Source organism: Oncorhynchus mykiss, chromosome 21 (genome assembly GCF_057628025.1).
Source record: "Oncorhynchus mykiss isolate SJ-2025 chromosome 21, ASM5762802v1, whole genome shotgun sequence".
NCBI lineage: Eukaryota > Metazoa > Chordata > Actinopteri > Salmoniformes > Salmonidae > Oncorhynchus > Oncorhynchus mykiss.
Genome location: NC_143042.1, coordinates 42,730,945 through 42,743,630, shown reverse-complemented (window position 1 = coordinate 42,743,630; position 12,686 = coordinate 42,730,945). Strand labels below are relative to the sequence as shown.

Genomic DNA, 12,686 nt, shown 5'->3' with positions numbered 1-12,686 from the left:
GCACCCAGCCTAAGCTTCTGTACAGACACTGAGCCACGAGCGAGAGGGAGGGAAGGGGAGTGGTAGCTGCTATATTTAGCCCCCCACTGCCTGAACCACATACCATTGGGCGCGTTCGAGCGGATCACTTTTGTCAAGTCAGTGACCATTGTTGGTCAATGCCTTTCGAAGTGTGTTGCATTATAGAGATAAAAATTGGCCGACATGCGCCTGCCTACATGTTGACAACATGAAAATCACGTGATTAAAAGGTTCACGAAGATGACTGCAAGTTTCTGCAGTTACCCTTCACCAACTTCATCCTGCAGCCGTCACCTGCATTGTGGAAGGCTCTACTGTCAACCAATCATTAGGGTGTTTTGTTTGACCCACGGGAACATGACCAAAGACGTGACTGAAACCGGAACCAACTTTGCCGCAATTCAAATATAGCAGGCTACATTGGAAATACTGTATACAGTGTAAATGGATTTCATATTTGAGGCTCCCTCTCACTAATTGATTGTACAATGTACACACATATGATTTCAGTTTGTGAGTGTATGATATGGGGGTTGGAGATGTTTATTTTGATTCTGCCATGTCGATCTGAGCCTTAGTGTCCGACTTTCGGCTGTCGTAGTTTCACCTACCCTGACTTCACTCCTCGTTCCTTCACATAGTCGGGTTGCTTTAGCCTTACCACTCAAACATGCCCAATAACTAGGACACACACTGACACCCACACAGCCAGTCACTCATCCTGCCAGCCACCAAGCGCCCTCACCTCCCCCTCCTTCCTACTCACCCCCGTTAAGGCTTCAGCACAGGGGAGTGCAAGGACCCGCACAGGTCGCCCCACCCAGTCTGACCTCCTCGCCCCACGTCTTCCTAGCTTCCGTAAGGATACAGGCACATGTTGAGACGCCCCTAAAGGGACCTACACACAGGTAAGGTGTCATAGGCATAGGGTCACTTCCTAGGTGCTGTGCATATATGTTTTGCTGGGTGATACCACAGGGTGACATTGATGTTTCAAGCTTGTTTGGGACTTTCAATAGTCCAGGTGTTATGATTGACAGAGCTGTATTATTGTCCAATCTAACAGTTTTTCTCTTGCATCCCCATGTCTTGTTAATGTAGGACACTTGATGTAAGGTACACACGTAGTATGTCTACTATATGATCCCTCCTAAGACTTAATGCAGCCTGATATGTGAATGGCTTACTGTAGAGTGATGAATGTCATTATGCACAACGATGTCAAGCAATCTTTTTCACAATATTTCCAAGTCCTCCATACATAGTGTTTTTGGTGCTATTCCCTCAAACTTGACACTTTTTCAACAGTGGATAAATAGATTTACAAGAGCGTATGAACTAACATTGAGAACTTCTTTGGACGTTTTTTGACCTCGCTGGAGGTGACACTAGCGACGCTAGAGCTAAGAATGCTTTAATTAAAATGGTCAGATTGCCGTATAGTAATGGCCCTCAGGCCAAGTGAATAGACAAGACAAGTACTTTGATTTCTCTGCACGTTACTCTGCTGTTGTCTTGACCTAAATGATGTTTACCGAATGACTTACTGAAGGAGCAGCTATTCATACGGATACAGATTTTTTGATGTGGATTTCAAATGAAAACAAGATGGTGCATCATACAGCTAGACCAAGGAACACAATGGTATGATGTGGACTGTTGCTTTCCCCACATCTTGTCAACCGTCACACATGCTTGCTGTGACATTGCCCGTCCCGTACCCATGTCCTTTCTCAACCCAAAAGGGTAATTCCAAGCATATTAACGGCTCAGGGTTATTTAAAAGGGATGTGTTAACTTTGCCCTTTCAGCACTACCAATAAATTGTACCTGCTGCGGTGGGTGTTTGTTCGTGGCAGGGGTAGTGTAATGTTGGTGAGGATAGCATGCCTTACAGTGCTGCGCGGCATTGCTTCCTTTGGTTTGTTAAGCTAGTTGCTACGGCACAAGGCGTGCCGTCACATGCTGTCCCTTGTGATATTGTTTCCCCAGGGGCAGCGATGTCGCAGTTCTCTACCATGACGACCAACGAGAGGAAGATGCAAGCTGCAGCCATCTGTAGGGAGGTACAGGGTCCTGAAGGTATGGTACGACACGTGGCCTCTCTCTCACACTCGCTCTCTCTCCCCCCGCTGCCTCCCTTCATTAATTTCTAATGTAAAAAAAACACATGGACACACATGAACAATTTAACTGCGGTCATACAGTACAGACAAATACATGTGTGTGGGTGCCTGTAAACAAAGACAAACTCTCTCTCTCTCACTCAATCTATACAGACTCTGTAACGGGGTATCATCTAGTTCACTACTGGTTTCCAAGCAGCACCATTGAACCGGTCTGCGGCCTTGGATATAAATAAGCAAATGTGAAGTTTTATTACTCAATGTAATTAATCCCTTTGTCGTTGTCCTTTGAACAAGCTATTTCTGGGAGGGGACAACTGCATGGCTCATTGGGGAGAGAGAGAGAGAGAGAGGGAGAGCCTGAGGGCCACTGACAGCTGAGGGATATTCTGTCAGGCTGGTTTGCTTTTGGCTCATTTGATTAGACTATGACGTCTCCATGATCAGCATGCACGGGAGGGGGGGGGGGGGGGATTTCACTGCTAATCACACACAAGGGGGACAACATGAGAGGCTGTCTGACACAGAAAGATTATTAAAAATGTATTGTATTATTGACAGCATACAATATATTAAGTCAGCGAGATGGGTAATGGGAATATGTTTTACAGCGAAAGGTAAATCAGTAGAATGTAAATAGACAAATGTGAATATTGTCAGTATAACGAGCATAACTTACTCAGACAGGCTACAGACTGTATGCATAATAGGGTCATTAAAAAGCAAGGACGTGTGGGACACTAGTTCAGCCAAACACAGATAAAACCATAACAAGGGCATGCACAGCTGAGGTACAGAATGACACAACACACACACACATCCCCACCCACCTTTCCCCATACACACCATCCCTACTTTCTCATAGCTGTTGTGTCTCTTCCAGATGCAGAGATAGACCTGGGGAAGAAGATGAGTGTCCCTAAGGATGTGATGCTGGAGGAGCTGTCTCTGGCCTCCAACAGGGGCTCCCTCCTCTTTGAAAAGCGCAAGAGGCGCTCTGAAAAATACACCTTCGAGAGCATCCAGAATGTAACCAACACACAGATCAATGTAAGCAACACAAACCCCTTGCATGTACAGTACACGCTTTAATGTGAACGCTAGCTAGATTAAAAACTCTGGATACTACAACGACAATCAAAAAACTGGAACAAAGTTGCTGTTTCAACGTGAACGTTTATGGGAAAATGAGCGATGAGGGAGATGACCGATACCATTAGCATTTGTTTTGGAGCTCTACGCAATTGTGATGAGAGATTTAAAGAAGGCTCATCGCAGAGTTTCCATTCGGTTCATTCAAACCATTATCAATAGCGTTCGAAGAGCTTATCTTGTACTGTAGGAGACTGTCATCTAGTGATTCATTCTCACCAATCCTTGAGTTGCCTATACGGTTACGAGGAGGAGAACGGCAACAGACACTTGACAAACACTATACCTAATTTCCTGATGAAACACATAAGCGCTTGAGATGATTATCAGACTGCAGCCTTACTGCTGCTCAAAACTCGGACACATTGCAGAAACAGCCTAACCGCTAGAGTAACGGATAGGGGGTGACAGATAGGGGGTGACAGATAGGGGGTGACAGATAGGGGGTGACAGATAGGGGGTGACAGATAGGGGGTTGTTTCTGGATAAGGCCTTGTACTTGCATAATAGCTATGAGATTCTTACAACGGGCATAAGTTAAAAGTCCTGTTTACAAGCTTTGTGTTTGGGTGGGCAGTGTGCCAAGTCTTCATCTTCTCGTCCCGGCAATTTAGGCCACTTAGGCCCTAGTGGCTACTTTAGGCCCTAGCGGCTACTTTAGGCCCTAGCGGCTACTTTAGGCCCTTGCGGCTACTATGCTACTCAGACAATACAGGGACATTTCCCAATATACTTTACCAAACTAATTGAAACAGAGAGTCCAATCTGTTTCTTTCCATTTAGAAGTCACATCCAGGACACTTCCTTTGATACCTAGTTGTTTGAGCCTGTAAACACACACACACACACACATACATACAGGCAACTGCCGAAATAAAGGAAACACTTGAGTAAATGAGGGATACAAAGTATATTGAAATCAGGTGCTTCCCCCACAGATGTGGTTTCTGAGTAAATTTATCAATTAACATCCCATCGTGTTTAGAGTCATGAATAACATTCCCAGTCGCACATTATTTTGTCTACCATGGCTAGAGGAAGATATCTCAGTGACTTTGAAAGAGGGGTCTCAGATGAGCATAGAGGGATTAAAGGGTGGGTCGTGTGTGTGTGTGTGTGTGTGTGTGCAAGTCTTAGTCACTAGATCTCAACCCAATTGAAAACGTATGGGAGATTCTGGAGCAGTGCCAGAGATAGTGTTTTCCCCCACCCTCACCAAATGAAGTAATTTCTCATGGAAGAATCCAATAGATTCTGCAAGCGTCTGGAACTCTATGACAAGGCGCATTGAAGCTGTTTTGGCTCGTGGTATCCAAACACTCCATTAAGACACTATATATTGGTGTTTCCTTTATTTTGGCAATCACCTGTACATTTTAAGGTTGTTTGGAATATATTGGACACTGAATCGGATTAAATGATTAAAACTCTAAATGAAAATAGTTTGATCTTGCAGTCCCCGTTTGTTTACCTTTTGGGGCAAAGGGGAATTTATTTCAAGTTGTCAACATTTCCTGAGGAAGTCCTGGCATAAATTAGTACAAATATCACTGGGGAGGATGAAAGTTACCCACTGTGGACCACAGCACAGGATATTCATACATGGGAAAACAATGCTCCTAATGTTACTGGCTCTACATAAGACAGTCACTGAACTCTCCATCGTTCTCCCCATCTCACTTTATCTTTCTTAACCCCTCTATATCTCTGACCTTTGCTCTGAACTGTCTCTGTCCTTGCCTTTTCCCTCCCTCCCTCTCACCTTCTCCTTGGAATGGTGTAACTCTTCAAACGCAGAGTCAAGAAACCACAGAAAGCAACAGCTTGGGAGTGGAACAGTCTAAAACAACCCCGAACACGCCTGATCCGAGCAACACCCCCAACCCAGACAACATTGCACCAGGTGGGTGCTGCTAATGCGACATAACCTCTGCTCTAAATTCATAACCCCATGACCCCTACGACTCATTAAACTGGATGTCAGTGGAGTCATTAGCATGATTTATACTAGCACGGGTGAGCCGGTGACATTGAAGTCATCAAGCCTTGGCCAGTTGAAAACATTTATTGGAGAACCTGCATCGGGCACAGAGCTCAAAACCTTAGGCCAAATTAAAAATTACACAGCCCGGTGAGAATATCCCTGGCCTTATGTCCTTTCAAGAAACTAACCCTAGCCCCTTACCCCCTAGACAGGATTTTACTTGTATTAAGTAATATGGTCATAGTTACATCTTGCTCTATGATAGAACTTTCGGTACTAGTAACATTTACTCCTTTATTCACATGAGGTAAGTGTATGGATAAAATAGGTGTTGGTCCAGCTGGATTTAACAAACTATGAAATGTTTAGCTACGGCGTGGGGATAGTCTTCATTCTTTTGGCATTTTATTAATTCCATTGCATTTTTTTGTACTTAGGCGTCTTCGTGGGGGAAAACATTATTCTTGAGTGGAATCTTCCGGCTCCAGGGCAGGAGCATTCCTTCTCCTTCTCCCCCCTCTCTATCTTTCTCTGTGGATCTCTCCCTCACTCTCTGTATCTATCCATTATCCCCCTTCCCTTCCCTCACTTTTTATGGGCGACCTTGGGGATAGTTTGATAACAGTCAAGTTTCCTCCACAGGAAATGCGCAGAGTATTTCCTGTGTCCACCACTCGCTATCCTCTGAGAACCATCAGGAAGAGAATGGTGCTCGGATCACGCTCAACCTCCTGATCCAGCACCGTCAACATAATATAGACACCAGTTAAGCCGATGAGCACATGGAGACAGTTTGTGATGCTATTTTGGGAACATACGACTACGCCACCACCTTGAGAGGGAGTCGGCGGAGAAGTCCGTGGACACAGCGATAACAGTAGCCGAGAATTGGGGTCAAAGGGTATCGGATGTCACACAATGACTCTTAAATTAGCCAAGAGATGAACCCAGATGTTTCACTTTTGGGTGTCTAATTGCTTGTTGAATAGTGTGAATAAGGAAGGGAAGTAAGGAAATGCTGGCTAGCGAATAAATCACTGCACCGCAATCAGACTCTTGTGTTGAAATGTCACTCCACTGATATACCCGTATCGATAGCCCTTTACATTACAGAGTGGCAAAAGGGCTAATATTATGGTAATACAGTGGTAATAGATATGTAATACTACAATGTTATCACCATGGTACCACTTTATTCATTGCTGTAATGTCAAGTGCTACCCAAATATCTTATCCCTCTGGTAGTGTGGGTCTGACGGACTGGCTCGAGATCATGACGCGAACGTGAGAACATTTGGAACAATGCTTCACATTTGGAACAATGCTTCACATTTGGAACAATGCTTCACATTTGGAACAATGCTTCAAAACATGGAGTCAAAACTTTGTCTCTAGTCTTGTTGTCTATATCTACCATGCCTTAACCCCATGTCACTAATACAGTGATCTCCCTTTCATCTTCCCAACCCCCAGTGTTTCCTGCAGTGCGGCAGTCACAGTACATTTCCCACAACACATTGGAGCAGCCAAATGCAGCCAAATGTGCAGCCATGCTCGTGAACACTTTTACGTGGCCCCAAGTAGAGCTTGTGGTTTGCGTTTGTGAAGGAAGTTTCTCAAAAAAAAACATCAGAAGTCCCCTGAGGAGACAATGTTTGGTCTTTCTCATTTCCTCCTTTGATAAAACAAACTCTGAATATTTTGTTAGTTGTAAGAGGGTTGGACGTGACACAGCAACACCCTACGTTACGTAACACGTGTTTGCAAGGCACCCCTGGCGAAGAACACTAGTTTTGAAGGATACTTATTTGGATAGGCCTTCCCTGTCACCCTTACACCACACAGTAAAATGTCCTTCATGTTGGTTCACTGTGAAACTTAACCATATTTTTGACCAAACAGGGAAAACCCATACAGTGCTGCACTTTGTTTATATTGAGGTTTGTGCAAGACAAAAATCAGCTTGGGAGTACTGTATATGACCTGATCGATTCCTCAAATGGCATTGTAAATCATTACACCATGTCTCTGTTATGCAGTTTCTCACTGCCTCCTCTTCCCTATTTCTATGTCTAGCTCTCCCTCTGATTCTTCCTCTCCCGCTCTCAACTTCTTCTACCGCTTTGACAAACTGTACCGAATGGAGTCACAGGGCCCTTACACCAGATTCTCTCGCCCCCTCTTTTTGCCCAGGTTATGGTGGACCTCTAAAACAAATGGAACCAGAGAAGTTCAACAGCACATGCCTCCCCAAGTCCTACCACTCCCCCTGGGACCAGGCCATCTACCACAGCGACCCCTCCCTGGCCGATAGCCTTGTCAACCACCTGCCAGAGCCAGAGGCCAAGCCTGAAGGACCAGGGTACAAGAGCTTCAACAGGTATGGCTGATGATGGACCTGGACCATACCTTGGCTGAAATAGTACAGTACTTGCCATGCCGGAGGCTGGTGCAGTAGTAATGCTCCCGACTCTAGACAAATTATACCCCCACGGCAACGGAGGTTCAAGCCTTCGCTCAGCTGACTGAGGGCAGCAGGTAGCCTAGCGCAGTGGTTCCCAAACTGTGGGGCCCACCCCCAATTTTTTTTTAAATAAATACAGACAGTACCAGTCAAAAGTTGACACACCTACTCATTCAAGGATTCTTCTTTATTTTTTAAAATCATTTTCTACATTATAGAATAATAGTGAAGACATCAAAACGATGAAATAACACATATGGAATCATTTAGTAACCAAAAAAAAAAAAGAAGTGTTAAATCATAATATATTTTATATTTGAGATTCTTCAAAGTAGCCACCCTTTGCCTTGATGACAGCTTTGCACAATCTTGGCATTCTCTCAACCAGCTTCATGGAGGTAGTCACTTGGAATGCATTTGAATTAACAGGTGTGCCTTGTTAAAAGGTAATTTGTGGAATTTCTTTCCATCTTAATGTGTTTGAGTCAATCAGATGTGTTGTGACAAGGTAGGAGTGGTATACAGAAGATGGTCTTTTAGCAAATTGGACTAAGTCTATATTATGGCAAGAACAGCACGAAGAAGCAAAAAGAAACGACAGTCCATCAGTACTTTAAGACATGAAGGTCAGTCAATCCGTCAAATTTGTGTAGTCGCAAAAGCAATCAAGCTCTATGATGAAACTGGCTCTCATGAGGTCCACCACAGGATAGGAAGACCCAGAGTTTCCTCTGCTGCAGAAGATAAGTTCATTAGAGTTAACTGGCTCTCATGAGGTCCACCACAGGATAGGAAGACCCAGAGTTTCCTCTGCTGCAGAAGATAAGTTCATTAGAGTTAACTGGCTCTCATGAGGTCCACCACAGGATAGGAAGACCCAGAGTTACCTCTGCTGCAGAGGATAAGTTAAAGTTAAATGCACCTCAGATTGAAGCATTTATTTTGGCTGCACAGTTCAAGTAACAGACACATCTCAACATCAACTGTTCAGAGGAGACTGCGTGTAATCAGGCCTTCATGGACGAATTTCTGCAAATAAACCGCTACTAAAGGACACCAATAAGAAGAAGACACTTGCTTGGGCCAAGAAACACGAACAATGGACATTATACCGATGGAAATCTGTCCTTCGGTCTGATGAGTCCAAATGTAAGATTTTTGGTTCCAACCGCTGTCTTTGTGAGACGCAGATTAGGTGAACGGATGATCTCCGCATGTGTGGTTCCCACCGTGAAGTATGGAGGAGGAGGTGTGACTGTGCTTTGCTGGTGACGCTGTCTGTGATTTAAGGCACACTACCACAGAAATCTGCAGCGATATGCAATCCCATCTGGTGTGCGCTTAGTGGGACTATCATTTGTTTTTCAACAGGAAAATGTCCCAAAACACACATCCAGGCTGTGTAAGGGCTATTTGGCCAAGGAGGGTGATGGCGTACTGCATCAGATGACCTGGCCTCCACAATCATCCAACCTCAACCCAATTGAGATGGTTTGGGATGAGGTGGACCGCAGAGTGAAGGAAAAGCAGCCAACAAGTACTCAGCGTATATGGGAACTGGTTGGAAAAGCATTCATCGTGAAGCTGTTTGAGAGAATGCCAAGTGTGCAAAGCAGTCATCATGGCAAAGGGTGGCTACTTTGAAGAATCTACAATATATGTTGATTTGTTTAACACTTTTTTGGTTACAAAACAGGATTCCATATGTGTTATTTCATAGTTTGGATGTCTTCACTATTATTCTACAATATAGAAAATAGTAAAAAATAAAGAAAAACCTTTGAATGAGTAGATGTGTCCAAATGTTTGACTGGTACTGAATACATTTAATTACATTTTTTAATGAACTCAGTTCTGCTTTCAACTTACTTGAGAAGGTTGTAATAGTAGAGTGCAATTTTGGAATTGGGTAGTGCATCATCAGTTTCCTCTGGTCATGTCAGTCATTGCATACCTCAGAGAGGTATTTAGAACTCAGAAATGTCCAGATAAACTAGCCCACATTTTTTTAGCTAGGTTCTTTGGCCCATAGATTTTGTAGCAATGTTCGAGTCACTGAAATATCACATGGCATGGTAAAATGTATAGAATTGCAAGAAAATGTACTTTAAAACTGCTCATTGTTCTCTGCACCCCATGACAAAATGTGTGGAATTGCAGGAAATACGCTATAAACCTGCAAACTGTTCTCTCCATCAACAAGAGGGGTTGGACAGTTTGTGTCATGAACAGTGCTTGTGCCCATAGAAATAGACGTGGGGTGTGGAATGTTCCCCAATGCTGCAAGGGGGGGCTTGAGTGAAAACCGCTAGGCCAGGGGTTCCCAAAGTTTAAGAGCCAGAAGATCGCTGGTTCGAATCCCAGAGCCAGCACGGTGGGGGAAAAAAAATGCTGTTCTGCCATTGAGCAAGGCAGTTAAACCCCCAACAACTGCTCCCCGGGCACGGATGACGTGGATGTCCATTATGGCTGGCCCCCGCACCTCTTTGATACAGAGGGGTTGGGTTCAATGAGGAAGACACATTTCCATTGAATGCATTCAGTTTTGCAACTGACTGGCTGTGCCTTTCCTTACTGTTCTTCCTCCTAGGTCTATCCCCCAAATCTTGTTTCTAACTCTGTCCTGACCCTCCAAAAAATATATACATTAAGGAGTTTTGACACTCAGATCTCCTTAAATAAAAAGATGATGCTTTACCGTTGCAAGAAACAAGTAGTGTTTCGAACAGTTGGTTTTCTACACAACATTCTCCATGTCTACTAGGCAGAAATGTATACTTGCTTTTACACTTTGGTAGCGGATGAAGTGTCCACTGACATACTGTACATTCCTTTATCTGAGTCACAACATTGTCAACAGATACACCATACATCTCTTACCATACATCCCTTACCATGTCAACTGAACATGTCCTCCAGCCAGAGGCTTAGACTCTTTGATGACTCAGTCAATGTGTCACTTCCCCTCTGCCTTGTTAGTTGTGCAAGGCTAATATTAACATTGTCAATCCTCTATCCATCTCCAGAGTGGCTACCCCGTTTGGCGGCTTCGGCGGCAAGTCCACCATACCGGCCCCGTTGTTCAAGGCCCCCGACGTGGAACACAACACCATGCCGGAGCTGTACCCAGAGCTCCAGGGGGAGCCTGCGGTGCAGAGGCCCACATTCAATAGGGTGGCCTGCGGCTGGGCGGGGGCCAGCACCCCCGTCATCCTCCCCAAAATGCACCTGGATCCCATGTTTATCCCAGAGTCCGATGACCTTTGAACTTCTGGCGGATGCTCAATCTTCTGAGATGCTGGTTGGTTTGCTACCAAAAAGTCCTTCCGCTGGGTTTAGGGTCAGAATAGGGTCAGAGTGAGGGAAGGAGGCATTTTTGATTGCCTGATTAGGGCAAGTTAGCTACTTTTTTGTGGCGAAAAATGCAAGTTTCTCTGATTAACTGATCTGCCCATGCCCAAGGTGTTCTGCCTATCTCCAAACTGCACTTGAAGTAAGTAAACCAGCTAGTTTACACTAGCTAGAGTTACTAAATACAGTATAGGATATTTACACACTGCACATTGATGTGTATAAGATATAATGAATCTGCCTGATGACATTTGATTACTGTATTAGTTGTTTTTGAGCTAAATAAAATGATGTAAAGCACAATGTTATAATTTCAGTTTACAATTGAATTGCATTTTTTCCTGCTGAATTACATCAGCATATACAGTACACTCTATATCCCTTGTGATTGAGACAAATTGCTTTCACATATTCCCAGAGAAATGCTTGAATAACTGTTCAGCAGTGAGTGCTGATCTACAGTATCTGGTGACCACCATTTGCCTCATGCAGCACAACAAATCTCCTTTGCATAGAGTTGATCAGGCTGTTGATTGTGGCCTGTGGAATGCTGTCCCACTCCTCTTCAATGGCTGTGTGAAGTTGCTAGATATTGGCGGGTACACGTAGATCCAGAGCATCCCAAACATGCTCCATGGGTGATATTTCTGGTGTGTATGCAAGCCATGGACGACTGGGTCTTTTTCAGCTTCCAGGAATTGTGTACAGATCCTTGCGACATGGGGCCGTGCATCATCATGCTGAAACATGAGGTGATGGCGGTGGATGAATGGCACAACAATGGACCTCAGGATCTCGTCACGGTATCGCTGTTTATTCAAATTGCCATCGATAAAATGCAATTGTGTTCATTGTCCATAGCATGATCCCACTGCCACCATGGGGCACTCTGTTAACAACGTTGACGTCAGCAAACCACTCGCCCACACGACGCCATCTGCCCGGTACAGTTGAAACCGAGATACATCCGCGAAGAGCACACTTCTGCAGTGTGCCAGTGGCCATCGAAGGTGAGCATTTGCCCACTGAAGTCGGTTACGATGCCGAACCGCAGTCAGGTCAAGACCCTGGTGAGGAAGATGAGCATGCAGATGAGCTTCCCTGAAACGGTTTCTGACAGTTTGTGCAGAAATTGTTTGGTTGCGCAAACCCACAGTTTCATCAGCTGTCCGGGTGGCTGGTCTCAAACGATCCCACAGGTGAAGAAGCCAGATGTGGAGGTCCTGGGCTAGCATGGTTACACGTGGTCTGCGGTTGTGAGGCCGTTGGACAGGCCGCTAAATTCTGTAACACGTCGTCAGACGTTATGGTAGAGAAATTATCTGGCAAAAACTCTGGTGGACATTCCTGCTGTTAGCATGCCAATTGCACGCTCCCTCAAAACTTGAGACATCTGAGGCTTTGTGTTGTGTGACAAAACTTTACATTTTAGAGTGGCCTTTTATTGTCCCCAGCACAAGGTGCACCTGTGTAATGAGCATGCGGTTTAATCAGCTTCTTGATATGCCACATCTGTCAGGTGCATGGATTAGCTTTCCAAAGGAGAAATGCTCACCAACAAGGATGTAAACAAATATGTGCACAAAAT

General features: G+C 44.6%; 1 protein-coding gene across 2 annotated transcripts; it reads left to right on the top strand.

The window, feature by feature from the left end:
- On the top strand, window positions 1-11,401 carry LOC110500608 (myozenin-2). 2 transcript variants are annotated; one of them, XM_021578058.3, is made up of 6 exons: window positions 1-929; window positions 2,014-2,103; window positions 3,031-3,197; window positions 5,097-5,202; window positions 7,477-7,663; window positions 10,774-11,401. In XM_021578058.3, exons 2-6 carry the CDS (start codon window positions 2,022-2,024, stop codon window positions 11,012-11,014), a joined length of 783 nt encoding a protein of 260 aa, XP_021433733.3. In that variant the 5' UTR covers window positions 1-929; window positions 2,014-2,021; the 3' UTR covers window positions 11,015-11,401. The 2 variants fall into 2 exon arrangements, with proteins under 2 accessions (XP_021433733.3, XP_090070829.1); XM_090214703.1 differs by having other exon boundaries at window positions 922-1,148.
- The last annotated feature ends 1,285 nt before the right edge of the window (window positions 11,402-12,686 follow it).

What these genes read in the sequence shown, in the direction of transcription:
- LOC110500608 (XM_021578058.3), top strand. Translation starts at nt 2,022, where the DNA reads ATGTCGCAGTTCTCTACCATGACGACCAACGAGAGGAAGATGCAAGCT. An exon ending in TAACCAACACACAGATCAAT is followed by an intron (nt 3,198 to 5,096) that starts GTAAGCAACACA and finishes CTTCAAACGCAG; the next exon opens with AGTCAAGAAACCACAGAAAG. An exon ending in GGGTACAAGAGCTTCAACAG is followed by an intron (nt 7,664 to 10,773) that starts GTATGGCTGATG and finishes ATCCATCTCCAG; the next exon opens with AGTGGCTACCCCGTTTGGCG.